Here is a 26647-nt window from a genome sequence, read left to right as displayed (position 1 = left end):
ATAAAATTTAAATCTGAAGGGCAGGCACATTGTATGATATCACTTCTCTTTATATGTATCAATTAAGAGTGCATTCAATTATAAGTATCTGAAAATCTAACATTAGCTTAACAATTAGGGCTTTATCTCCCAAAAGAAAAAGTCTGAAGTTTGATAGTTCAGGATGGGGAAAATGATAAGAAAATGATAAAGTTATCCCAGACCCAGGTGCTTTCTGATTTTCTGTTCCTGGCATTTTGTCTTATTGTCTTCATTTTTAGGCCTCACATGCATGTTCCAGGTCAAAAGAAGGGGAAGAAACCAAAATGATGAATGAACAGAAGGCTCTTTCCTGAGGAGGGAAAGGAAGCCCTCCCTGCAGATTTCTCCTTAGGCCCCATGGGCAGAACCAGGTCACATGATCACCCTTACACCAATCCCTGTGAATCCCTGATTCATTCTCTGGGGCTGGGGTCATGCTCACCCTCCCTGAGATAAAGGGATCCCCACCAGCCTCTTGAACAAATCAGGATTCTATTGGAAAGAAAGAAAAGGTAGGTGGTATTGGTGGGCAACAGCTAGTGCCCACCATGGATTCTTGTATTGTGGCACTCCAGCAAGAACAATATGGGAGACATTGGGTTTGAATCTAATATCTTCATTCTGACAGCCGTAAGAAGAGACAAATCTGCCAATACTTACTTTACGCACACAAAAAAATGCTTCAAACAGCTGCCTGATTTCTTCCCAAATCTTTCCCTATTAAAATGGCTTTTCAAGTCTTCTGTTTGTATGAGGTAAGAAAGTCAACTGGCCATTTTCTTTAGTGCCTGACAGTTTCACTTCTAATCACAAGCAGGTGACATGGGCAACCGGAGCAGTAGTTCCTAATCAAAACCTAGAATCCTAATCCTTGAATTTGTAGGGTTTCTCAAAGAACTGAAAAACTCATTTCTCCTGTCCAAACTTTTCCTATAGAATTAGGCTGTGAGACTAGCAGATCTTTAAAGATCCTTCCAGCTCTAACATTCTAGAAATCTGTGAATGTGCTAGAAAACCTAAAAGTACAAGTGTTACTGGAAAGGGATCCCAATCTGGACCCCAAGAGAGGGTTCTTGGATCTCGCCCAAGAAAGAATTCAGGGTGAGTCCATAGAGTAAAGTGAAAGAAAGTTCATTAACAAAGCAAACGAATAAAAGAATGGCTACTCTATAGGCAGAGCAGCAGCTTGGGCTGCTGGACTAAGGATACTTACAGTTATTTCTTGATTATATGCTGAATGAGGGGTGGATTATTCATGAATTTTCCAGGAAAAGGGTAGACAATTTCCAGAACTGAGGGTTCCTCCCCTTTTTTGACTATATAGGGTAACTTCCTGATGTTTTCATGGCATCTGTAAACTGTCATGGCTCTGGAGGAAATGTCTTTTATCAGGCAAATGCGTTATAATTAGCGTATAAAGAGCAGCAAGGATGACCAGAGGTCACTTTCATTGCCATCTTGGTTTTGGTGGGATTTGGCCAGCTTCTTTACTGCAAACTGTTTTTATCAGCAAGGTCTTTATGACCTGTATCTTGTGCCGACCTCCTATCTCATCCTGTGACTTAGAATGCCTAACCTCCTGGGAATACAGCCCAGTAGGGTCTCAGCCTTATTTTACTCAACTCCTATTTAAGATGGAGTCGCTCTGGTTTGAATGCCTCTGACACAAGCAGGAATCCTTGCTCTCTAAGGCACCGTCTCTTAAACCCTCCAGGCTGGATCAGGTGTCCTTTCTCAGTACCTGGATCTCCAAGGCATCAGTCTTTATCCCTTTCAAAACATGGTTGAAGATATGTTCTCTGGAGTCAGGCTGCTCAGATTTAAGTCCCACCTTATTAGCTCCGTGGACTCAGGCAAAGTATTTAATCCTTCTAAATCTCATCGGCATAAAGGGGCTATTAGGACCTACCTGAAAGGATTGTTTTGAGGTATTTTGAGAGGTGTGTAAAGCCCTTAGTTTAGCATAGTGCCTGGAACACAAGTCAGAGTTAGTAGTGTTGGCTGCTGTAATTGTCTTTGTCCACTATAAGTTCCTCTAAGAAGGAGCTGTGTCTTCTTCATATTAGTATCCTCAATGCTCGGCAAATGATAGGGGCTCAATAAGTGTTTGATCAATGCAGAGGAGGCCTACACACCTACAAGAATTCAATAGGACATAGGCTCCTCTACCCCAGCATCTCCAGAAAACCAACCATCCCCAGTATCTGCAGACCAACAGCAGCTCATCCTCCTTGCAGCCTGCAAAACTGTTCTGAAAGGACCAAATCACTTCTGGGCCACCCTTTCTGCACCACATGATTTTGGAGGGGAAGCTGCCTGATCAGCTTATAATAGATGGCTTCAGGGAAGTTGGCCAGTTCCATCTCCATCTACCCTCCACCCAAGCCATCCCATATAAAATAATAATAATCTGATGTTTTCTCCATTTTCTATAAAATATGAATAAAACCCTCTTTAGAAAACTTTGTGTTTTTAATGGATATGAAACATATAATGTAAGTTTTTGTTGTTGTTGTTTGAGATGGAATCTTGCTTTGTCACCCAGGCTGGGGTGCAATGGCATGATCTCGGCTCACTGCAACCTCTGCTCGTGTGTTCAAGTGATTCTCCTGCCTCAGCCTCTCAAGTAGCTGGGATTACAGGTGTGCGCCACCATGCCCAGCTAATTTTTGTATTTTTAGTAGAGACAGGGTTCCGCCATGTTGGCCAGGCTGGTCTTGAACTCCTGACCTCAAGTGATCCGCCCACCTTGGCCTCCCAAAGTGCTGGGATTACAGGCATAAGCCACCATGCCCAGTCTAACATGAGTTGTTTTTTCTTTTTTTAAAGTGCCTAAATGTGCAAAGTTTTGGAAGTCTCCTACCACCTTCTCCTCCTACCTTCAACAATTTCATACCAGAATTCAGCCCTTGAGTACCTCCTATACTGATTTATGGAGCAACCTCAGACAATTTTCTCCTTCCCCTAGTGCCAAGATTCCTCAAAGGGTAATTATTAAATAATAGGTGAATTATTTAAATACAGCTGGTGATAGAATAATAACTCAAAACTGATAAGGTGATACTCCTGGTGATTAAGGGGACAAGTGAACTCTAGTGCCAGGTTTGCTCCAGAAATCTCAGATGTTTCACCAGCCATCCAGCTCCAGGAAATTCAGAGGTCAGATGTCAGGAATTGAGCTTCCTTTAATACTTTGAATCCGGAAGCTTGGCAATGAAATTGATGTGTTCTGTACTTTCTTGGTAACTCAAAATGAAGGTTCTCCAAATAGGTGATGTGGCGCCATGTCTCTCCAGGCCACAGTGAGTATCAGCAGAATGAGGAGTCTCTATCTTAGCCACAAAAATGGCTGCAAACAATGCAGCCATAGGGGAAACTATTGGAAGTATTAGTCATATTTATAGGTATAAGTGGGTCCTCTAAATGAGGAATAGAAACATGATAAAATTCTATTTGTTCACACAACGGTAGAAAGTGGCAGTGTGTCAAAAAATAACAGATGTTGGTGAGGATGCAGAGAAAAGGGAATGCTTATATACTGGTAGAAGGAATGTAAATTAGTTCAACCATTGTGGAAAGCAGTCTGGAGATTTCTCAAATAACTTAAAACAGAACTACCATTTGACCCAGCAATCCCATTATACGTATATATCCAAAGGAATATAAATCATTCTACCAAAAAGACACTTGCACTTGCATGTTCATTGCAGTGCCATGTATGATAGTAAAGACACAGAATCATTAAAGTGGATCAAGTCAATGGTGGATTGGATAAAGGAAATCTGGTACATATACACCACGGAATACTACACAGCCATAAAAAAGAATGAAATCATGTCCTTTGCAACAACATGGATGGAGGTGGAGGCCATTATCCTAAGCAAACAAATACAGGAACAGAAAACCAAATACTGCATGTTCTCATTCATAAGTGGAAGCTAAACCTTGAGTACACACAGACACAAAGAAACAATAGACCACTGGTGGAGGGTGGGAGGAGGGTGGAGGGTGAGGATCAAAAAACTACCTATCAGGTACTATGCTTATTATCTGGATGATGAAATAATCTGTACACCAAACCCCTGCAATACACAATTTACCTATATAACAAAACTGCACATGTACCCCTGAACCTAAAAGTTTTTTTAAAAAGACAGTGGCAGTGAAAGCTTTGAAAATCCAGAATCTTTGAATATATGTATAGAATTACATTTTTAGTAATTTTAAAGTGCTGTCTGTATTTTGTAACCATGCAAATTTGATCGAGAGAGCTTCTTGTGCAGATCTCTGATTTTTTCAAATACCCCATTAATTATCCTAAAGAATATAGAGATAAGATAATAAATTATGAGAAGACTGCCAGGTGCCACTAGGAATGACAAAGCATAAAAAGGAAAATAAATCAGAGACTGGGCCCACTGGGATTTCAATCAGAGCATGGATGTTATCTTTTTCTCCAGGCAGGATCCACAATAAAGGGTAAAAAGACATAGTACTTGAACCAGCCTGTTAGGGAAGCAATATTGTTCCAGGGACAGGGAGAAGATGTTATAAAAGGGTAAGGAATTATAAGACTGACTCCTCTTGCATGTGCATAAAGGAGAACTCATAGAGATAATGTATTTAGACTTTCATAAAGCTTTCAACAAGTTCACATCCAAATGAGTCATCTTGGTATTGGCAAGGGCTGCTTTGTTCTGCATTGAGGGCTGTCTCAAAAATAAAAAATTATGTCTGATTGAAAATGAACATGATTATGGTCCTCCTGCAGCCTCTCTTGTCCTGCAATCATCCTCCATCCAGGAACCAGACGGTTTTCCAGAAATGAAAATCCAATCATGTTTGTCCTGCTTAATCCCTTCAGTGACTCTCACTGCCATCAGGCTAAAGCCTAAACTCTTTATGTGATAAGGGCTTTATGATCTGGCTCCTGGTTACCTTCCTCATTGCACATGTCATTTTTTGGATGCTCAATAGTACCAGAGTGAGCTCCTGTGCCCAGTGCCCAGGGCTAGTGATTGGTCAGACAGATGGTAGCATGTGGTGCTCAGACAAGGTGGCAATTGTTGCCCGCACCAGACAACTTCCTGATGTGATTTCACACATTTCATTGTTCCTGACTGATAAAAAAATCTATTGAAACTGATTAAACCCACAAGAACACACTGCTCAATAATTCCTAACATTAAAACGTGCTTTTTAAAAATCCTACTAAGTAAAAATTCCTTCGGGTACTGCCTTCTTTCAACATTAGGTACCAAGAATATACTGTAGATATTTTTCCTGTTACTGAGGGGTACCAAAATAACTCCTGATTAAAGAATACTAGTATGATCAAGAATCAATGTCTTTAATATATATTGTTTACGCCTTAAAATCATTAAGAAAAAAGATCTATCAGAAAAACAGAGCCAGGTTGGGTGGCTCACACCTGTAATCCTAGCACTTTGGGTGGCCAAGGTGGGCAGATCACTTGAGCTCAGGAGTTCAAGACCAGCTTGGGCAATATAGTAAGACCTCCTCTCTATTTTCAATTTTAAAAAAATTGAATTTCAATTTAAAAAAAATTCAATTTAAAAAAAAAAAAGAGACAGAGAGAGAAAGAAATACAGGCCGGGCACAGCAGCTCATGCCTGTAATCCCAGCACTTTGAGAGGCTGAGGTGGGCGGATCACCTGAGCCCAAGACTTCGAGACCTGCCTGGGCAACATGGCAAAACCCTGTCTCTACAAAAAAAATTACAAAAACCAGCAGGGCGTGGTAGCACTTGCCTGTAGTCCCAGCTACTTGGGGGACTAAGGTGGGAGGATCTCGAGCCCAGGAAGTCAAGGCTGCAGTGAGCCATGATTGCGCCACTACATTCCAGTCTGGGCAACAAAGTGAGACTCTGCCTTAAAAAAAAAAAGCGGCAGATTTGAACAAGGAAGTAAAAAAAATAACTGGACAATATGAAAAAAACTTTTAACCTCAATAATAAATAAATTCCAAATTTAAAAGTTTTCATCCATTAGGTTTAAAAATAATAATAGTAAACACTAAGACTATATACCACTGTCCTAAATACTTTATTAGTAAGAAATCATTAAACAATACTATGTGTTATTAGTACATCTATTATAAAGATAAGGAAACTGAGGCACAAAGAATGTAAACACTTTCCAGAACACTTCACCAGTAAATGGCAGAGCAAAGATACAAGGGCAAAGAGTTTGGCTTCTGTGACTGTGCTCAGGGTACAGGGAACAGACACTGCATTCATTGCCCAGGAATATAAAATTATAAAACCTTTTATATTTATACCCAAAACAAAACATTTGAATACTTATTGACCCAGAAATTTCACTCCCAGGAATTTATCCTATGAGAAAAGTTAAGACACACACAAAAATTCATGGCAAGAGCGTTCATTATTTTAACAGCAAAAAAAATTGGAAAATGAGTCGGGCACAGTGGCTCATGCCTTTAATCTCAGCACTTTGGGAGGCCAAGGTGGGCAGATAACCTGAGGCCAGGAATTTGAGAACAGCCTGACCAACATGGTGAAACCCCGTCTCTACTAAAAATACAAAAATTAGCCGGGCATGGTGGTGCGTGCCTGTAATCCCAGCTACTCGGGAGGCTGAGGCAGGAGAACCACTTGAACTCAGGAGACAGAGGTTGCAGTGAGCCGAGATCGCGCCACTGCACTCCAGCCTGGGCGACAGAGTGAGATTCTGTCTCAGAAAAAAGAAAAACTTGGAAAATGAAATGTCTAACTATGAGACTGGTCAAATAAATTGTGGTAGACATATGGAATACTAGCAGTTATTTGAAATGTTGCAGAAAAGTCATTGCATGGAAAGATGTCCATGACAAATCATTGAGCCAAAAATTTACAAATTATTATGCAAAGTGTATCTCATTTTGTTGAAAAAAAAAAGATATGTAAGCACAGAGAAAAAAAAAGTTTTAGAAGGATACGCAGTTGGCCCTCAATATCCGAGGGTTCCACATCTGTGAATCCAACCAACCATAAACTGAAATTAAATAAAAAAATGAAGTCAATATAACAATAAAAAATTATAGAAATAAACATGACAGTATAACAACTATTTGCATAGCATTTACATTGTATTAGGTATAATAAGTAATCTAGAGATGATTTCAAGGAAGATGTGCATAAGTTATATGCAAATACTAAGCCATTTTACATAAGGGACTTTAGCATCTGAGGAATTAGGTAACCACAGGGGGTCCCAAACCAATCCCTTGCAGACACCGGAAGACAACTGTACACCAAAATATCATCCCTGTGTGATGGAATTGGGAGCGGCTTTTATCTTATTCTTTTACTTAAGTAATTTGTAATTTTCTTTTTTGGAAATTTGTAATTTTCTTATAATAGACTTGTATACTTGTATTCTTATTAGAACAGCGTGTTCCCTTTTATCAACAGAAAAGACATTCCAAGACCCCCAGTGGATGCCTGAAACTATACAGATAGTACCAAACCCTATATATACTGTTTTTTCCTATAAATACATACCAATAATAAAATTTAATTTAGAAATTAGCCACCAAAAGAGAATAAAACAATAACTAATAGTAACATAGAACTATCATTATATACTGTAATAATAATAGTAAACACTGTTATGTTATGGGAACGTGGTCTCTCTCTCTCAGAATGTCTTATTGTACTGTCTCACCTATTTTAGAACTGTGGTTGACTTCAGATAACTGAATAAGTGGGGACTACGGGGTACACTAAAGTCATCTAGAAAAAAAGACGGAAGGTCACAGTAGGATTCCTTCTGTTTTTGCCCTCTAGCAAAATGAGAATAAAGTAATACAATTCTTTAAGATCTGGAGAACAATATAACAATAATGGCCATTAAGATGGGTCTTACCTTTAACGTAATGATACGGGCAGGGGCAAATTAGCAAACAAGAACCACATGGAAATCATATGATTTGGTCAAGTCTCATGGGCACAGGATGGTACTGTAGATCCAAAATAGTTTTAAGATCCATTTGCAGGAATTCATGGATCTTTACTCCACCATTACACACAGCTACTCCCACGTGTCTACCACCCTGGCCCCTTTGAATTGCTGTTTCTCACACCTTCTAGTATTTCTGCCTTAAAGCTTCTGTTTACTCATAGATTAGGTTCCTCATTACTTCAATGCACTAGTATAAGATCCAGAAAGTGGGAGATAATCCCTATAAAGGTTTAGGAACCTCCCATATCGGTGATGTTTGTGGGTATCCAGTGGTCTTTGGCATACCAGGACAGCCCCTCTAAAGTAAAGCGCAAGTTGAACCACTTCACACCCTCTACTACAAAGAAAAAGGCACAGCACTTTGTGGGCCTCTGGATTCTGGAGACAACACACACCCTACTTGGGAACAGTACTCTGACCCATTTATGCAGTGATTTGTAAAGCTGCCAGTTTTGTTTTTCCAGAGACAGGGTCACAGTTTGTCACCCAGGCTGGAGTGCAGTGGGTGGCATGATCATAGCTCCCTGCAACCTTGAACTCTTGGGCTCAAGAAATCCTCCCATCTCAGCCTTCCAATTAGTTAGGCACATACCAGGCATGCCTGGCTATAAGCTGCCAGTTTTGAATGGAGCCCAGAAAGGACTCTGCAGCAGATCCAGGCTGCAGTGTAAGCAGCAGTCACTTGGGTCATATAACACAATAAAGCCAATACTCTAGGTGTCTGTGGTAGCTAAGGATGCTGCTTGGAGTCTCCAGCAAGACCTTGGCAATAGAATAGTTGCAGTGCTGACTTCTTAGGTTGTGGAGCAAGGCCATGCCTTCTGCAGCAAAGAAAAATTCACCATTCCAAAAGCAGCTGGGCACCCAGTATGAGATGAGGTGACCATTCAACCAGAACTGCCTATCAAGATCTGGACAGTCAGAAGCACCCTCATGTGATTGGATGCACACAGCAGCTCTAGGGCACAAATGAATTTAGCTAAGCCTACTAAAGGCTTAGCTAAAGTACCAGCTTAAGGACATCTAGCAGGATTGAGGCTTAGGGTTGACCACGTGGTATATGCAATGAACCAATGGTCATAGATACAGTGCTATGCCCCAGCAGCTAGAATTTATGACTCTGAGAATCAAGAAGTAGGATTGGCCCCTTTTGCCATCCCAGTGACTCACGGTGTGGAATGTGTGCTTCCCCTCCCTCCAAATTTAGGTTCTGCTGGAAGAAGTCCTGATTCCCATGCTGGGGCATAAGAACACTTTCACCAGGGAAACAAAATAATCTGGTACTTCTTGTATTTGGGAAACAGTAGATCAAAAAAGAAATTTCCATACTGGCAGCAGTAAGTGACCCACGGAGCTAGGGTTGCTGCTACACAATGGGGCAAAAAGGGTAATGTCTGGAGTCCAGGGGATTCACTGGAGCATCTCAGTGCTTCCACTTCCAGCCCAGCTGTAAACATGCAATTGCTACAACAAAGGGCTGATGATGATAGAGTAACTAAGATTCTGGTCCTTAGAAATGAAGGCTTTGGTGACTCCATCTGGCTAGCAATCTAGACCTGCTAAAATGATGGCCAAGGAAGGGAAATCTAGTAAGTACGATGAGGGGAGATGAATGAGTTACAGACTCTGGGCCAGTTTCAACAGTATGTACTGTAGCTTGTTCCACTAATGGTCCATACTTAGTGTTCTGTAGATTGTACACAGCCATCACCTTGAAGGACATGTTATAGATTGGACTCAGTGTATGTAGAAATAGATCCAAGCAGTGCATGAAGTGGAGGAAGAAATCCTTTACCTCTTTTGCCTGCCTCACAACCTCTTGGTCCACCTTTTTACTCTTAACTATTGCTGCCACTGTCAGCTGCCTGCAGGTGTAACCTGACAATACTTTACCTCAGCTGCACATCACTTGCTTTCTGCCCTAAGCTTCCTTTCTCCCTCATGTGTAATGCCTGTAAAAACAGTCAGCCATTCCAAGGTATGTCCACACCCTGATGTACACAAGAATTGCATGGGATAACCCTTGACCAACGGAGACAAAAGAAATATTTGCTTTTCCCACATCTGGTTGGAAAATTCAATGTACATTCCACAGGGCTTCTCAGAAGGTCCCAGGTGGGAGCCCGTTACTCTCAGAGGCAACAGGTTCATGGCACATGTTTGCTGGCATTCCCTCCTTCCATGTTTCACTCTTCCCAATCTTCTATTCCTTCAGATCACTTCCTAACATAAACTACCTGCATAGAAGACTTTCCCTCAGTCTCTGCTTTCTGGGGCAACCCAGGCTAATGCAAGCATCAAATCAAAGTATAGTCATGGATATCCTTTGAAAGTTAAGACCAATATACCATCTAAACCAGCCCTACAGAGCATGCTGGTTATCTACAGCACTTGACTTTACTCTGCCTTTGTGGTGAAATTATCACCCTACTGTTTCCAGACTTAACTACAAAGCATAATACTCTTATTTCATTATCATCTTCATGACCTTGTGAGGTAGTAGGCTGTCTCCATGTTACAGATGAACATATGGAGGCTCAGTATTCCAACTGTTTAACTTGAGCTAGGATTCTAGCCCAGATTTGACCTCCAAAGCTCACAGCCCTAACCATTATATTTCTGTTCCTCAGCACGACCTCCACTCTCCATCTCCTCACCCCACAGTAGCCCACAATCCAGCCACACCCAACACACCTTGCTTTCTTGCTCCTGTTTTGTCCTGTCAGCCTTGTGAACTTCAGAGCCTAGATCAAATGCCACCTCCCTAAATTCCTCAGGTGGAACTGCTTCTCATCAGCTTGCCTACATCATTTTCCTGAATCTCGATTGTATTTTTAACATTGGTGTTAGTTTGGCTGTATTTACCACTGCAGCTGGAGCCAGACAAGGGCTTAGGTATTAAATAGTACCAGACGGTAGTAAGCACTCAAATAATTGTTCAATAAACAGTTGTCAGAGTATGTACTCCTTAAGAATAGGCTCTGTCTTACTGGCTGTTGTATTCTCTGCACATAACATAATGCCTGGCTTGTAGTTAACACTTGCTTGTTGAACAACTGATTGTAGAATCTGTACTTTCTAAGAGCTCACAGTTTAATGAAGTTTGTGTTCATTCATTCAATGTCCAGCAAATGTTTGCTGTCACTCTGACAGCAGATTCCCAACACGGGCCACTTCTGCTTCTGTGTTGTTAGGGTGTTAATAAGTTTTTAACATTGAATCAAGGTAATACTAAGAAAGAGAAACTACTGCTTAATGATTAATAGATGATTTATTTAGGCAGGAATACATACAGTCATCATTGCCAGACTTAATACGAGAGGTGAAATGTTCGATCCAATTTTCCTTCCTGGATAAGTTTTTCTTTCCTATCCTGTAAAGACAGAAAAAAAGTACATTAAAGACAATATATTCTGCCAGTTGGCTATATTAGATAAAAATAAATAAATAAAAAAGGTAAGAAAAACTGCATTTTGGCACAACCCATGGTACGACTGACAAACAGAATGAAACACTCCAAACCTAATTGCAATCCCACTGTCTAAAGCCCAGGGAGTGTGCGAAGAAATAGTAATCCGAGGAACTAAAGACACAGTAAGAAAATGCTCCTATTCAAAAACATCTTACTCACATTTTAGTCATTAGAAATATATTATCCCATAAAAGCATACACTGAAAGCAAAATGCAAACACTTTCTGGGAAAGTGTGGACTACCTTTCTGTTAAGTAGATCATTTACCAGATAATCAAAATACACGAGCTCTAATGGGAAAGCAGATGGGCCAGTCAAAGACAAAGCTAGACGAGTGGGCTCCAGTTGCAACACAAGCCTGGGGGTGGCAGTTCAGGGTTTAGTACTAGATGTGGAATGGTTTGGTGCCAAAGATCAGCTTGACTTTCTCTCCAATCATATACCCAGGCTGCTGACAGCAGCTATTCCTCACACAGGCAGCTTGTGCGTCTCTGTCCCTAGAGTATTAATAGGTTTTAACATTAACTTTCAAAATGTGACCAACATAAATAGAATTCACGCAAACAGGAAACGCACTACATGATTTATGTATTCTGCTAATACTTAACCCAATAAACATCATCTTTTTAAAAAACAAATGAACTAAGAAAAATAGACAAAGGTAACTGAAAACTTTGTTTTAACTCCTGCTGGAAAGGAATAAAGATAAAAGAGAGGAAGGGAAGGCAGAGGACAGCCCCAAGGTGGGAGGGGCACTGGTGGCAATCTTCACGAGAAGGAGCTGCAGCTGGTCCCTAGAAAGGGAACCTATCACTCAAATACTAAACATCTGGTCTGAATACTTACCCTCTCAGTTTTGATAATATAATAAATGAAGATGAGGGGCCCAAATCCACACAGAGCTCCCATGAGTGAGTTTTTAGGAGTGGGTCTGAAATTAGGATAGACATTTATTGTTCTTGCATAGGCCCAACGAATCAAGGCAGGATTTTCCTAAAATTAATGAAAACAAAAAGTTATAGAACTTAAGAAGGATCACATTGAGAAACAAATTCATAGGGACTTTTGTGAAGGAGCACAGATGCATTTTGTTCTCTAGAACAGTTAAGGGTATATCATGAATATTCCTAAACAGCTTCAGGAAAGATCTTTCATTTCTGGTGTTTTTTGAATTCTAATGATCTTGTTCAAATCCTTCAGAATGTAGAAGGCTCATATCACTAATTAGCTTTCTGTTTATTTAAGAATCCTAATCTTAATCTAACTAATCTAACCTAATCTAACTGTCAGAGAAGCCATTTCTTCTCCTTTGTCATTTTTATCTATTCTTCTCTGGACTGTTTTTAGCTTCATTGTCAAGTGTGACCATCAGAACCATGCAGTATTCCCAATGAAGAGAAACAGATTTCATATGCTCTATCATGCTTTGTATTTTGTTTCCAGGACCCTTTCTAATGCTATCACCAAAATAGTCTTTCCAGGCTACAAATAAGCTGTAGGAAGATGAAGGAGGGGGTAGGCTAGCTGAACTGTAAGTTTTTTAAGCTGACCTGACTGATATTTTAAAAGCATTAATTCAGACATTTCACACTATTAAAAGTTTTGTAGAAAGGTCAAAGTTGTTAAAGAAAAATAATCAAACTGTCTTGGTTAAGAAAATAATTGTCCATTTTAATATATTTATACTAGAATAACTATCCATGAATAGCAAATCTACCCACAAACACATAATTAAATTTAATTAGCTAAATGCCCAAGTGATTTTACAAAATTAGTCTCTCCAATTAACTGACAGATAAAAATAAGCAAATAAAATCAGCTTTAAGACTTTAATATATAACATGAATATTCAAGGTCCTAACCAACATCAAGAAGTCATGATTTGTAGGACTAAAATAATTTCACAAGGTCTTCCACAGTCATATTTCAAACTAAATTACAACAATTTACCCTGAGATAATCAGCTGCAACTCAGAAGTTAAAAAGAAAAAAAAAACCTTATGATGGAAATGCTCCTGTTCCTTTTAATCAGACTGAAATTCATCAAGGGTGTAAGCACTCACTACTAGATACAAAGTCCCAAAATATCTTCTGCTGTTCTAGAAACTATTGACGTTATCACACCACATTAAAATGAAAGCACATGCAAGTGTTCTGCAGCATTGTTTATTATTATGCCTATACTGCCAACAAGAAAAAAGAGGGTAAAAACACAGATGTAGGTCCAAGGGGATGTTAAAGCTCAATAGCTGAAAGGGTTAATGCATCTATTCTTACATCCTTTCTGCTATAAATGTACTTGAATGACTATCAAATGGCAGACTTCTCAATTTGCTAGTCACCTCTCTGTGCTTTAATATCTACCAGATCTGTCTTCCAGAAACAGACATTTCATTTCATAAAAATATCAATTGCCCCATGACCATAGTTCATTAAGCCCAGTAACGTTATTGAGAGGTTCCAAAAGACACACTATGAAGAGAGTTTTCCTCCTCTGACATCACTAAAAGTCCAATGCACTCTTGGTAGCATCTGACATGGTGAAAACTCCTGAAAATCATTTCTTCACTTGACTTCCAGGCCCACACCTGCTTGGATTTCCTACTAACTCTATGGCCATTCTCTCTTCATCTCTTTGCTCTTTTCCTCCTCATCTCCCCAATCTCTTAATATTGGACCTCGGACCTTGCTGGTCTTTCCTATCTACATTTACTCCCTTGATGATGTCATCTAGTCAGATGACTTTAAATAATCTATCTAAAGGCTGATGATTCCCAAAATTTTACCTCCAGCCCTGTAACTCTACCCTGAACTCCAGACTTAATATCCAACCAACTGCTCAACTCTGACATACGGTCTAACAGGCATCTAAAATGTCACATATCCCAAACTGATTTCCCAACAGTCTACTCCACCTCCACACCTTCTCCTCTCACATTCCTGTGTTTCTTAGTAAAAGGCAACTTCATTTTTAAAATCACTTAGGTCAAAAACCTTGGAGTCATCCTTGACTCCTCTTTCATACACCACATCCAGTCTATCAGCAAACCTGGTTGGCTCTACTTTTAAAATACACCCAGAATCTACCATTTCTCACTGCCTTCTGCCACCACCCTGGTAGCCACTATCAACAGAGATTGGATTACTACAAAAGCCTCCTAGTCTCCCTGATCCTGTCCTTTCCCCCATAGTCAATTCTCAACTAAGCAGCCAGAGAACTTGTTGTCCAGATCATGAAATTCCCTATTCAGTAAAAGTCCTTACAATGACCTACAAGGCCTGGTGTGATCTTGTCCCACTCTGCCCTCACCTTTCTCCACTTTAGTCACAATGGTCTCTCCAGTGTTTTTTCAATTAACCTGACACTCTCCTGCCTAATGGCCCTTGCACTTGCTGTTCCTGGATGAGTATGCTGCCTTCCTAGAGAGCTAGGTCCCTCATCCCACTTCTTTCAGATCTTTAATCAGATGTCATCTTCAAACAGAGGCCTTCCCTGGGCCTAAGATTGTAGCTGCTTACCTCCCCTACTACATACACACACTCCAAATCTCCCCTGCTTTATTTTTTTTCTTATCACTTACCACTACCTAACATGTTAAATGATTTTAATTTTTTAACTTGTTTCTTGTCTCCCCTACTAGAAAGTTTGTTCTACAAGGACAGGAATTTTTGCCTGTTTTGATCTCTATTGTTATCTTGGTGTGTAAAATAGGGCCATAACAGACCCTGAGCAATTATTTATTGATTCAATCAATCATTCTTAAAGATTAGGCAAGATGGCCAGGCACAGTGGCTCAAGTCTGTAATCCCAGCACTCTGAGAGGCGGAGACAGGAGGATCGCTTGAGCTCAGGAGTTCAAGACCAGCCTGGGCAAAATGATGAAACTCCGTCTCTATAAAAAATACAAAAAAATTAATCGGACATGGTAGCACACATCTGTGGTCCCAGCTACTTGGAAGGCGGAGGTGGGAGGACAGCTTGAGCCCGGGAAGCAGAGGTTGCAGTGAGCCGAGATCATACCACTGCACTCCAGCCTGGGTGACAGAGTAAGATCCTGTCTCAAGGGAAAAAAAAAAAAATTAGGCAAGAGAATTTACATGTATTGATTAATAAATGATAGTGTCACACACTCATTTAATCAACAGAACCAAAGAGACTGGTAGTATTACCTCTATTTACACATGACAAAATTGAAACTACCCTGAGGCATACAGCTAGAAGATAGAAGATCTCGGTTTCAATTTCAGGTCTGACTGAGGCCATATTCTTTTTTAATGCATTACACTAACACATCAAACCCAATCATGTGAGTTTGTAATAAATGTGTCTCTCTGCACCCTCTTCCCAAGTTAACAAGGTTCTGGCTGGAGACAGTACAGCCAACTAGTTAAAAGCAGATGCTGTGGGTTACACAAACCAGGGTTAGAATTTTGCTCTATCACCTACTAAAGGGGTATCTCTGTATGACCTACTTGTCCTTCCCATGTTGTCTTCTCATCTGTAAAATGGGGACAGTAGTAGAGCTTAACTATCCAAATAGTTGTGATATGTAAATAATACTCAAAAAGAGTTTAGCACAGCGCCTGGCACACTGTAATTTTCATTCAATCCTCATAACTTCCAAAAATTCCAAAACACCAATGCAACATGTGGGAAAAGTCCTGTTCTGTTAACATCGTATTTAACCTACTTAGCTCCTGTATAGAAAACTATCTAATGAAAGCACACCTGTTAATTACCAGTTTACTGGGCATATATTATGTGCTGGGAATGTTACACAATCTTATTTAACCTCATAATTCTATGAAGAATGCACATCATTTATATATGAAACCAGGAAACTATAATTCAGAGGAGTTAAAGTTGCCCAAGGTAATAGAGTTAGCCAATGAGTAGTGCTTTGGGTTCTGACTCCAAAGCCTAGAACTTCAACAAGCTTCAGGGTCTTTAAAAAAGATGCAGGTTGAAGGAATCACTGTATTCCCATCAGGAGAGAGCAGTATCCCTATGAGCTGTGAACTGAAAGGTAAACACCAGCTCATATATATATATATATATATATATATATATATATAATATATATTTAATATATATATATGCATATATAGAGAACATTTTCTGAACACGCCTTACGAACGAGGCACTGTGCTAGGACAGTCACATGCTCTATCTCATTTAATCCTAACAGCCTGATAAAAGAGTAAGCACTATATTACGCCCATTTTGCAGACAGAAAATCGAGGATAAGCAGAGTGAATAACGTTCTTAAGGTCACGCAAGCAGGAAGTGATCAAGCCAGGATTCAAACCCAGCCAGGTCTGAGTCCAGAGCCGGTCCTCTCGAGGGCCAAGCTCTGGCAAAGGGGGAAGGATAGTGAGTTGGCTAGGCCTGGAAGAGGACCTGCGTCTGAGATACTGATCGGGAGCGGTGGCCGACCCTTTGCGTGGTCTCTCTCGGTCTCTCCCAGGACTCGGGCCCTGTTCCCGCCCGGGAGGCCCCACACTCACGATGAGCCCTCGGCGGTTGGGATCGTTGTACTGAAGCAGGTACTCTCGTTTCAGCCGAGCTCTTATGGCCAACCGCTCGGCTTGCGCCCTCCGGGTTTCCGGAGATATGTTGTATTTGGCTGGGTCGAGGGTTTCAGGCAGAGTGGCCAGGCTCGACGGCTTATACTTTGGGAACGACATCTTGGCGACCCAGGGCACAATTGCGCCTGCGCGATTCTGAGGCCCTTTGTCTATGCTGACCTTCAGCTTCAGGAAGTGCGCCTGCGCGTTAGCAGAGGTTGGAGATGACGTTAACAAGGAGCTCCGCCTCTTTCTCCTACCTTCCTGAACACGGCAGCGTTCGCTCAGTGATATGCGCATGCGCGAAGTGCTCTTCTCGCAGTGCGCCGTGCCCGACCGCCGCTCTCCACCTACTCGTCTGTCGCCCTTCTGCTTCTTCCTAGCAGCCTTGTCTCTACTGACATAACCAGGGCCTATTAGGTAAAGTTGAGCTGTGTGGGACTGGCTGTGGAGTCAGAAGTCCGGGTTTTCACTGTGGGTCTAACCGTGCTGTGTCACCTTGGATAAGTCACTTAACGTCTCTGAGTTTCCTTTTCCTTATCCTGGAGATAATGACTCCTGTCCACCTAGCGAAGTTGTGAGGATTAAATAAGCTAACAAATAGATCACAAAGTGCTTTGCAAAACAGAATTCCCTACCCAAGAAGAAGAGAATAAGCTTTTCTGTACTTTACCATGCTAGATTCATACAACATTAAGTGTAAGCTTATTTTTCACGGGTACGAAATAATGATTAATAGGAAAAATGATGTTATAAGAGAAATGTTGCCTGACTGACTATAGAAGGGCAGGAAGAAAATGAGATACTGAATAAAGCTGAGAAAATATCTCAGTTAAAATACTAAAACCTCTTGCCTAAAATCCTTAGCACTCTTCAGATGCAAAGAATTAAAAACATCCTTACAGGTATGAAAATACTCATAGGGGCATTATATCCTATTGTAAAAGACGATCTGGGGCGAAAACTGAAGTAATCGGAAATAAAACCTTCTCTATCCCTGCTGTCCTTCCTTCTCCCCAATTACCAAGAAGAAAAAGAAACTTCAAGTTTCACAGAAGGGTCTTTGGGTTCACCTTCTCCTCAGGGGAAAAAATGTAAACAATATTTCCATAACTCGGGCAAAGAAAGATGGATCAAAAGAGAGCCCCAGCTTGGCTGAAACGTCTAGGGGCATGTAGGTATGTTGGGAAATGGTTGGTAGAAAAGGGACCTAGAAAGTGTTGGCGTTTGAAATGATGAGAAGCAGCACTGCTGTCAAATTTATTCAACATTTTAATACTGCTTTAAAATATTTATTAAGCACCCACCGCGTGAAGCACACAGCACACTAGTCAGTGTTAAGTCAATCTTCTAGGCTCAGTGGGGGAAATCCAGACAAAATGGAAGATGGGGTGTTTGTCTTCCAGGAGCTGACAATCAGGCAGTACAGAAAGAATAGGCAGAAATGGTAATATTTGCAAAGTAGTCTAATGTCCAGATGAATATAGAGCAAAATGGACTCAAGAGAATGCAGGCTGAGAGAATGTAGAAAAAATGAACACGAGTTACTCAGACTCAATTTTAAAGGAGAAAAAAAGGAAAATTCTGACTTGTTCAAAGGTGTTTTAAAATACTAAGAAAATAATACAATATGAAAAGCAAGAGCAGGTTATAAAATTCTAAAGACTACATAAAGTTTCAAAAACCTGTATAGATTAGACTCTGATCTAGGAAGGAGAGCATGTAAAAAGAACAAAAGGATAAAGGAGAGTCCAGCGAGTACGAACTGATGCAGGGCAGGCGAGCCCCAAAGTGGGGCTTAGGCAACCGGGGTACTTGGCTTTGCCCAGGAAAGAATTCAAGGGCAACCCGGAGGTAGAAGAAAACAATTTTATTGAAGAAGCAGTGTTACAGCTTTGGTGGTGTCACAGCCGTGACTGCTCCTGTAGAGCAGGGCCACCTCATAGGCAGAAAGCACCAGCTCAGGCCAGGTTTGAGTCACATTTATACCTGCATTTGGCAGTTTGGCCGGGCGCGGTGGCTCACGCCTGTAATCCCAGCACTTTGGGAGACCAAGGCGGGCGGATCACGAGGTCAGGCGATCGAGACCATCCTGGCTTGCACGGTGAAACCCCATCTCTACTAAAAATACAAAAAAAAAAAAAAAAAAAAAAAATTAGCCGGGCGTGGTGGCGGGCGCCTGTAGTCCTAGCTACTTGGGAGGCCGAGGCAGGAGAATGGCCTGAACCCGGGAGGCGGAGCTTGCAGTGAGCCGAGATCGCGGCACTGCACTCTAGCCTGGGCGACAGAGCGAGACTCGGTCTCAAAAAAAATAAAAAAATAAGAGGCAGTTTATGCAAACATTTCTAGGGAAGGGGTAGTAACTTTTGGGTCATCAGGTCATTGCCCTGAAAGGGGTAGTAACTCCCGGGTGTTGCCATGGCAATGATGAACTGACACACTGGTGTGCTTATCTGATGGAAAGCGGCTTCCACCTCCGACCTGTTTAGGCTAGTCCTCAATTTGGTTCGGTGTCCGAGTCCTACCTCCTACCTCAAAACCAGCTGACTAGGTTAAAGAAGATTTCTTAAGGTTACTATAAAAAAAGCAAGCTTTGAGATGAGTTAAAGTAGTTATTACCAAACTTGCCTGATTATCACGAGGATTGCTTGTGATGAGTGTTAAAAAAAAGGGAGTTTAGCCAGGTGTGGTAGCATGTACCTGTAGTCCTAGCTACTGGAGAGGCTGAGGCCGGAAGATCCCTTGATCCCAGGAGTTTAAGTCCAGCCTAGGCAACACAGTGAGACTGCACCTCTAAAAAAAAAAAAAAAAAAAAAAAAAAAAAAGAAGTAAAAATAATTAGTAAATTAAAATATGGAATTTTTTTTTAACTCCTAGTTCCCGTTCTCCACCTGGAGATTCAAAACTGGTATGGCAGAGGAACCCAAGAGTCTGTATTTTTTACAATTTTCAGTGGGGGAGTGGTGGTATTAAAATATATTACATGCTTGTAAAAGAGAGATGAGTACAAAAGGTCTTTCTTTTCCAAAGATAATTGGTACCAGAAAAGGCCCTCTTAGAATGAATCCATTAAAGATAGAGACGTAGTCCATAGTGGAAGAGTGAAAGAAAAAGACTTGATGTGAACTTTATATTGAAAAAAATTCAACCAAAACTTATAAAAATGAATTTATCTTATATTTAACACGTTAGGTTACAATTGCAAGTATGTGCTAACTCTGGTAATTCAAATGTTTTGGAGGAGGGACATAATTTTTTATATGGCTCATTATCCTTCACTGTGCATTTGATTTTTGCTTCAGGGTCTTATTTGCAAAAGTTTTGGAGGCGTTTATCTAGTTTTCCCAAAGTCCTCTCTTAATCCTTTGAAATCAGATTATTTCTTTTTCATGTATTGATGTCAACATTGTTCTCATTGATTTTCTCTTTTTCATTTGTTATCTGGTCCAACTCTGTGAAGTCCTCCTTTATTAATGACTTCGCATGTGGATCCAGCAGTTTACTAACATCAATTTCAAGATCATGAAATTTCACATCTTTTGCAAATTTGCACTTTTAATTTGCAATAGATTTCAGTTGTATTCGAGGGCTGGCTATTTCCAAATGAATGACAAGGATTTTGATAGAAGTGGATATAGGCACTATGGTTAAAAGATTGAACAATTTAAGTGGGGAACAATTTCACAAGTTGTCATTTCATCAATGAATATTTCCTGTTTTGAAGACTTTTACTTCCTAAGAAACCTCCTAACAGAATTTATCAGGTCATGGGTTACAAGGACAAAGTATATGTACCTGTGTTTGGCTGGAAGAAGGGGGATGATGTGGTGAAGTGAAGAAGGAATGCAAATGGGAAGGAGTGGTTAAGTTATGTGGATAGGGCAGGGTTTTGGGGAACAGAAGATGAATAGGTGGATATAGAAACTGTAAGAAAGGTGAATCGAGAAAGCACTGTATTATCTTGCTTTTTCCTCTATAGAATACAATATTACAACAATCTTGCCATCTGAAGAGGCAAACAAAGTGTATGCAGCCAAAATATATAGGAAAAAATATAGAGGTATATCAGAAAATTAATACAAATATTTTATTATTTCTTTTATATATTTCATTTTGTGATGTTTGTTTTAAATTTGTAATTTATTGTGATTTTTCTCATTTATATCTAATTGTATTTGTAATTTTGTATAATTTTTCTTAGAGAAGACTCCTCCAAAACCTGGATCTTCCTCAAACCTGGATCTTCCTGTTAGTTTTATTAAGGTTGCAAGGAAGAGACAGAGAGTGCTATGTGAATTAATTTAATTGGCAAGGAGATCCAGGAACATGGGGTAGCAAGGACAGTCATCTCTTTGGTTGTATAGGCAACCTGGGACCTTGCCTCCCAATATTGGAATGAACAGCAGCCCTAAGGGAGAATAAGAACAATATTTCAGGGTTTTCAGGGTCCTGCTTGAGCTTAATAACCCACATTCTATTTGTTTACCTAGCACTTACTCTTCCTCCAAAAGAAGACATTACTGGGTCCATTTGACACTTCAATCTAGATTGCCCCAAAGCACCACATGGGAGGTTGGCTTTCATTGTATCCAACTCCTCGGTAGTTCTGTTGACTTGGGCACTGTCCTGATCAGTCATGAATAAGCATATAACTGTTTTCAACCAATAGGTACACCCAAGTCACAGAAGTTTATGATATTTAGAAAAGACCCACCTAGGACTACTTTCTTTCTAAGTGGTAAGGTATCCAGCAGGCACTTTGAGACTACAAGGCCTGTCCATGACAAACATATGTTACTTTCTATATGTTTTTACTATGGCTTTGTAATGTCTTGTTATTTCATGGGGCAAATCCCTCTGTTTTATCATAGTTCAAAATTGTCTAAGCTACGTTTGTTCCTCTTCTCTTTCAGATGAATTTTAGAATTAAGTTATCAAGTCCTATAAAAAAATCCATTGAGATTTTTATTGGAATTGCACTAAATTTATAGCTTGACTTGGTGAGAATAGACATCTTTGTAAATATTGTATCTTCCCATCCGTGATCATTAGTCAGGTCTCCTTTTATGTCCTTCAATCATGTTTTGTAACTTTCTCCATAAAGAACTCTTGCCTCTCTAATACAGTAATAGATTTTTATTGCTGCTGTTGTTTACTTTTCTGATTACATCTTCCTACTTGTTATTGCTGGGATATGGGAATATTATTGATTTTTATATACTTATCTTGGAATCAGTAACCTTGTTAAAATTTTTATTAGTACTATTAGCTTTTCTTTACATTCTTTAGGATTCGTCTGTGTAGTCAGTCATATCTCGTGCAAATAGCATTCTTGCCTTTTCTTTTCCAAGTCTTAAACTTATTTTCTCTCTCTCTCTCCTATTGCATTTGCTAGGACCTCTAGTACAATGTTGCATAATAGTGGAGGGTCTCCTATCTTGTTCCCAACTCTAATAGAAAAATCATCTGGTATTTCACCATCATATATGATGCTTACTATAAGTTTTGACAGAAACCCTTTATTGGGTTAAGAAAATTCCCTTATATTCCTTAGCAAAAGTTTTTTTTTTTAATCATGTATGGGTGTTTAATTGATCAAATGCTATTTCAACATTTTTAAGATCTATTAACTGTTTTTTCTCTATTAGTCTATTAAAAAGGCAGATAGCCTTGGTAAGTTGTTCTGATGTAGAGTTGTTTTGCATTCTGGAATTTACCCTATGTCATGGCTATGATGTATGTTTCTTAATATGCTGATGAATTACATTTGTTAGCATTTTACTTTGAATTCTGTCATTTGTTTATAGGTGAATTGGCTCTAAAGGTTCTTTTTAGCTTATTTTGTTCTTGTCTAGTTTTGTTATTATATTTACATGAATACATGGGATATACTTCCTTCTTTTTTAATGGGGGTAGTATATTTACATGAAATGAGTTGGATAGATTTCTTTTTTTTTTTTTTTTTTTAACTCTCCAAAACAGTTTAAGATAAGGACTATCTATTCGATGAAGGCTTGGTGAATTAACTTGTGTAACTGTCTGGGCCTTCCATGTTTTTTTCAGGGGAGACTTTTGGCTATTACTTTAATTTCTGTAATGGTTGTTGGTTTGTTCAGTTTTTCTCTTTCTTCTTGAATTAATTTTGATAATTTATATTTTCTCAAATATCTTGTTTTAAATGTACTGCCATAGAGTTTCTAACTTCATCCCGTGAATTTTTTCAGTCTCCACTGTCTTTATAATTATGTTCCTCCCTTTACTTCTAATATTATTGATTGCTTTTTCCTTCATCCATTCTGCTAGAGGATTGTCTACTTTGTCTTTTAATAGAACCCATTTTTAAGAAGATTTTATTTTTTAGAGGAGTTTTAGTTTCACAGCAAAATTAAGAGGAAGATACAGAGATTGTCCATTTACCACCTGCGCCCGCATATAGATAGCCTCCCCCATTATCAACATCCTCCACCAGAGTAGTACATTTGTTACAATTGATTAACCAACATTGACATCATTATTACCCAAAGTCCATAGTTTACATTGTGGTTCACTCTTGGTGTTGCACATTCTATGTATTGGACAAACCTATAATGACACATATCCAATGTTATAGTATCATACAGTGTATTTTCCCTGCCCTAAAAATTACCTGTGCTCTGCATATTCAACCTTCCTCTCACCTTCTCACCAACCTCTGGCAACCACTGATCTTTTTCTCTTTCCATAATCTTGCCTTTTCTAGAATGTCAATAGTTGGAATCCTACAGTATCTGGCCTTTTCAGATTGTCTTCTTTCACTTATAAATATGCATTTAAGGTTCCTTCATATCTTTTCATGGCTTCATAGCTCATTTCTTTTTAGGGCTGGGTAACATTCCATTGTCTTCATGTACCACAATTTATTCATCCATTCACCTACTGAAGGACATCTTGGTTGCTTCTAAGTTTTGCTAATTATGAATAAAGCTACTATAAACATCCACGTGCAGGTTTTAGTGTGGACATAAGCTTTCAACTCCTTTAGGTAAATACCAAGGAGCATAATTGCTGAATTGTATGGTAAAAATATGTGTAGTTTTGGCCGGGTGCAGTGGCTCACACCTGTAATCCCAGCACTTTGGGAAGCCAAGACAGGTGGATCACCTGAGGTCAGGAGTTTGAGACCAGCCTGGCCAACATGGTGAAACCCCATCTCTACTAAAAATACAAAAATTAGCCAGGCGTGGTGGCGAGCACTTGTAATCCTAGCTACTCGGGAGGCTGAGGCACAAGGTTGGCTTGAACCCAGGAGACGGAGGTTGCAGTGAGCTGAGATCTCACCACTGCACTCCAGCCTGGGCAACAGAGTTAGACTTTATCTCAAAAAAAAAAAAAAAAGGCTATATTTAGTTTTATACGAAAGCACCAAACTGTCTTCCAAAGTGGCCGTACCATTTTGCATTCCCACAAGCGATGAATGAGCATTCCTGTTGGTCCACATTCTCTCCAGCATTTGATGTTGTCAGTGTTCTGATCTTGACAATTCTAACAGGTGTATAGGGGTGGCTGTTTGTTGTTTCAATTTGCATTTTCTTGATGATATATGACATGGTGCATCTTTTCATGTGCTTGTCATCTGTGTGTCTTCTTTGGTGAGGTATCTGTTAAGGTCTTTGGCCCAGTATTTATTTATTTATATTGTGTTGGCTATTCTGGGTCTTTTGCTGCTCCATATAAACCTTAGAGTCAGATCATTGATATCCACAAAGTAAATTGCTGGAATTTTGGGATTCCATTTTTATTTAGTTAATCATTTCTAATCAGTAATTTTTCCTCTATTCTGCTTTTCTTGCACTTACTCTAATGTCTTTCTTCTAGATTTTTAAACTGAATGCTTATGTCATTCATTTTTGTTTTTATGTTTTATAATACAGGCATATTATTCTGTACATTTCATTTAATTACATCTCCACAAGTTATTGTTATCATTTTCATTGGTATATAGTTCTGAGTAGTTTCCTGTATGACTTTTTAAGTCACAAATTCTTTAGAAATGCATTTTTTGCTTTCCAAAAAATGTTTTAACTTTTTATTGTTAAATTTTAATTTAATTGCATTATTGTCAGAGAAACTTGTGTGATATTCCATTGAAATTTGCTGTGTCTCTCTTTGAGACTATCTTTGTTTGCTCTGGTTTGGTTTGGCTTTTTTAAAAAACAAGCCATTTTATGGAAATTTAACATACATACAGAAAAATGCAAAAATTATACGTATTCTGTTATTAGAAAATGAACTTACCTTGTAATCATACATAGTCAATGTATATAATAGTTCCATGTAAGCTTAAAAAGAATATATATATTCCATATTTATTGAGTGCAGGGTTAGATCAAGCTTGCTAATGTGTGGTTTGAATCTCTCATATCTTTATTCATTTTGTCTATTTGATCTATAGAGGTGTATTATAATCTCCCAATGCCATTGTGATTTGATAATTTCTCCTTGAACAAAATTAGAGTATACAAGATGAATTGAAGGTAAAATGGAAGCATTTTAGTGGGAATGCGTCTGTGAATTGTTTGTATATAAAGAAAAAGTAACTCATATACAATGCTTTGCTCCCTCTATCCATTCAGTGTGCTGTATACAAACCAGCCAAGAAAAAAAATTCTGCCTAAAATATACAGTACACTTAGAAACACATCTGTCATGTAGACATATCCAAAAGCTTATGAATATTACATTTTGCATTCCACTTCTTCAGAGACAGTCTTTTCATCCTAGTGTTAGCATATATCTGTTCTTATTGCTAAAGTCACTTACATAAGCACATATTTGTACTTGAAAGGAACGATAAGTTTCCTACAAAGTGTAAGGTGGCATTTTCTTGCACGTTTTCAATTTAATATAAAAGAGAGTTAATCCTCTTAGCTGAGGCTATGTCATGCTTTCTTATTTGTGATAAAGTATAGCCCTATCATCATCTTTTCCCTGGGGAGAGAAGCAGGTTCTTAGTCGATTTTCTTGCATACATCTACCCTTGTCATACTCTCATTCCTTTTCCATACAGCAGCCAGAGTGGCCTTCTTAAATCTAAATGATCCTATCACCCCCAATTAAACCCTTATCTGACTTACAACACCCAGTGGTGGTCTGCTTCCTGTCTCTTCAGCAGTGCTTGACTCTATGCTCCTCATCACTGTCTATGCTTCAGACATGCTGGCCTGTCTTCAGTTCCTTCTTTCCACAGGGCCTTTGCACTTACTCTTTGCTCTACCTTAAACACTACACTCGACATTCCTATTCGTCCTTCAGAGCTCAATTCTATAGCCCCTTAACTAACCAACAAGATCAAATCCCTCTACAAACTTTCATAGCAATATAGGCTTCTTCATAGCACTAACTACAATCCTAATTAGGCATTTTTAAAATTATTTAGTTCATCTCTGCCCCCACCCCAACAAGAATGCAGGCTCTTTGAAGACCGGGACCACATCAGACTTGGATCTACTGCATCTCGATACTAGCACAGTGTTTGGTACAACATAGTAGTGGTGAATGAATGAATGACTAGTTGCCTTTCTTCACTTCCAAGTAAGTCTATTAACCAAATGTGCCTACACCC

General features: G+C 39.4%; 2 protein-coding genes across 2 annotated transcripts in view; one reads left to right on the top strand and one right to left on the bottom strand.

Annotated features, from left to right (window-relative positions):
* Positions 1-11258: 11258 nt before the first annotated feature.
* On the bottom strand, positions 11259-17244 carry NDUFB4 (NADH:ubiquinone oxidoreductase subunit B4). Its single transcript, XM_055259112.2, has 3 exons — positions 16987-17244; positions 12325-12471; positions 11259-11379 (listed from the first exon to the last, which is right to left on the bottom strand). Exons 1-3 carry the CDS (start codon positions 17164-17166, stop codon positions 11317-11319), a joined length of 390 nt encoding a protein of 129 aa, XP_055115087.1. The 5' UTR covers positions 17167-17244; the 3' UTR covers positions 11259-11316.
* Positions 17245-17286: 42 nt separating this feature from the next.
* Positions 17287-26647, top strand: part of FSTL1 (follistatin like 1) — a 166641-nt gene continuing 157280 nt past the window's right edge. Inside the window, exon 1 of the mRNA XM_055259110.2 lies at positions 17287-17466. The gene's annotated coding sequence lies outside the window, so the exon portion shown is untranslated. The remainder of the gene's footprint in view (positions 17467-26647) is intronic.

The sequence above is a fragment of the Symphalangus syndactylus genome, chromosome 21, assembly GCF_028878055.3.
Source record: "Symphalangus syndactylus isolate Jambi chromosome 21, NHGRI_mSymSyn1-v2.1_pri, whole genome shotgun sequence".
Taxonomy (NCBI): domain Eukaryota; kingdom Metazoa; phylum Chordata; class Mammalia; order Primates; family Hylobatidae; genus Symphalangus; species Symphalangus syndactylus.
The sequence above is the reverse complement of the archived record's forward strand: the minus strand, read 5'-3'. Positions and strand labels throughout refer to the sequence as shown.

Bases quoted from the DNA above. Each gene is read 5' to 3' on its own strand.
- NDUFB4 (XM_055259112.2), bottom strand. From the start codon at position 17,166: ATGTCGTTCCCAAAGTATAAGCCGTCGAGCCTGGCCACTCTGCCTGAA. The intron at 12,472-16,986 runs GTGAGTGTGGGG...CATTAATTTTAG, and splicing joins CCAACCGCCGAGGGCTCATC to GAAAATCCTGCCTTGATTCG. The intron at 11,380-12,324 runs GTAAGTATTCAG...CTGTCTTTACAG, and splicing joins ATATTATCAAAACTGAGAGG to GATAGGAAAGAAAAACTTAT.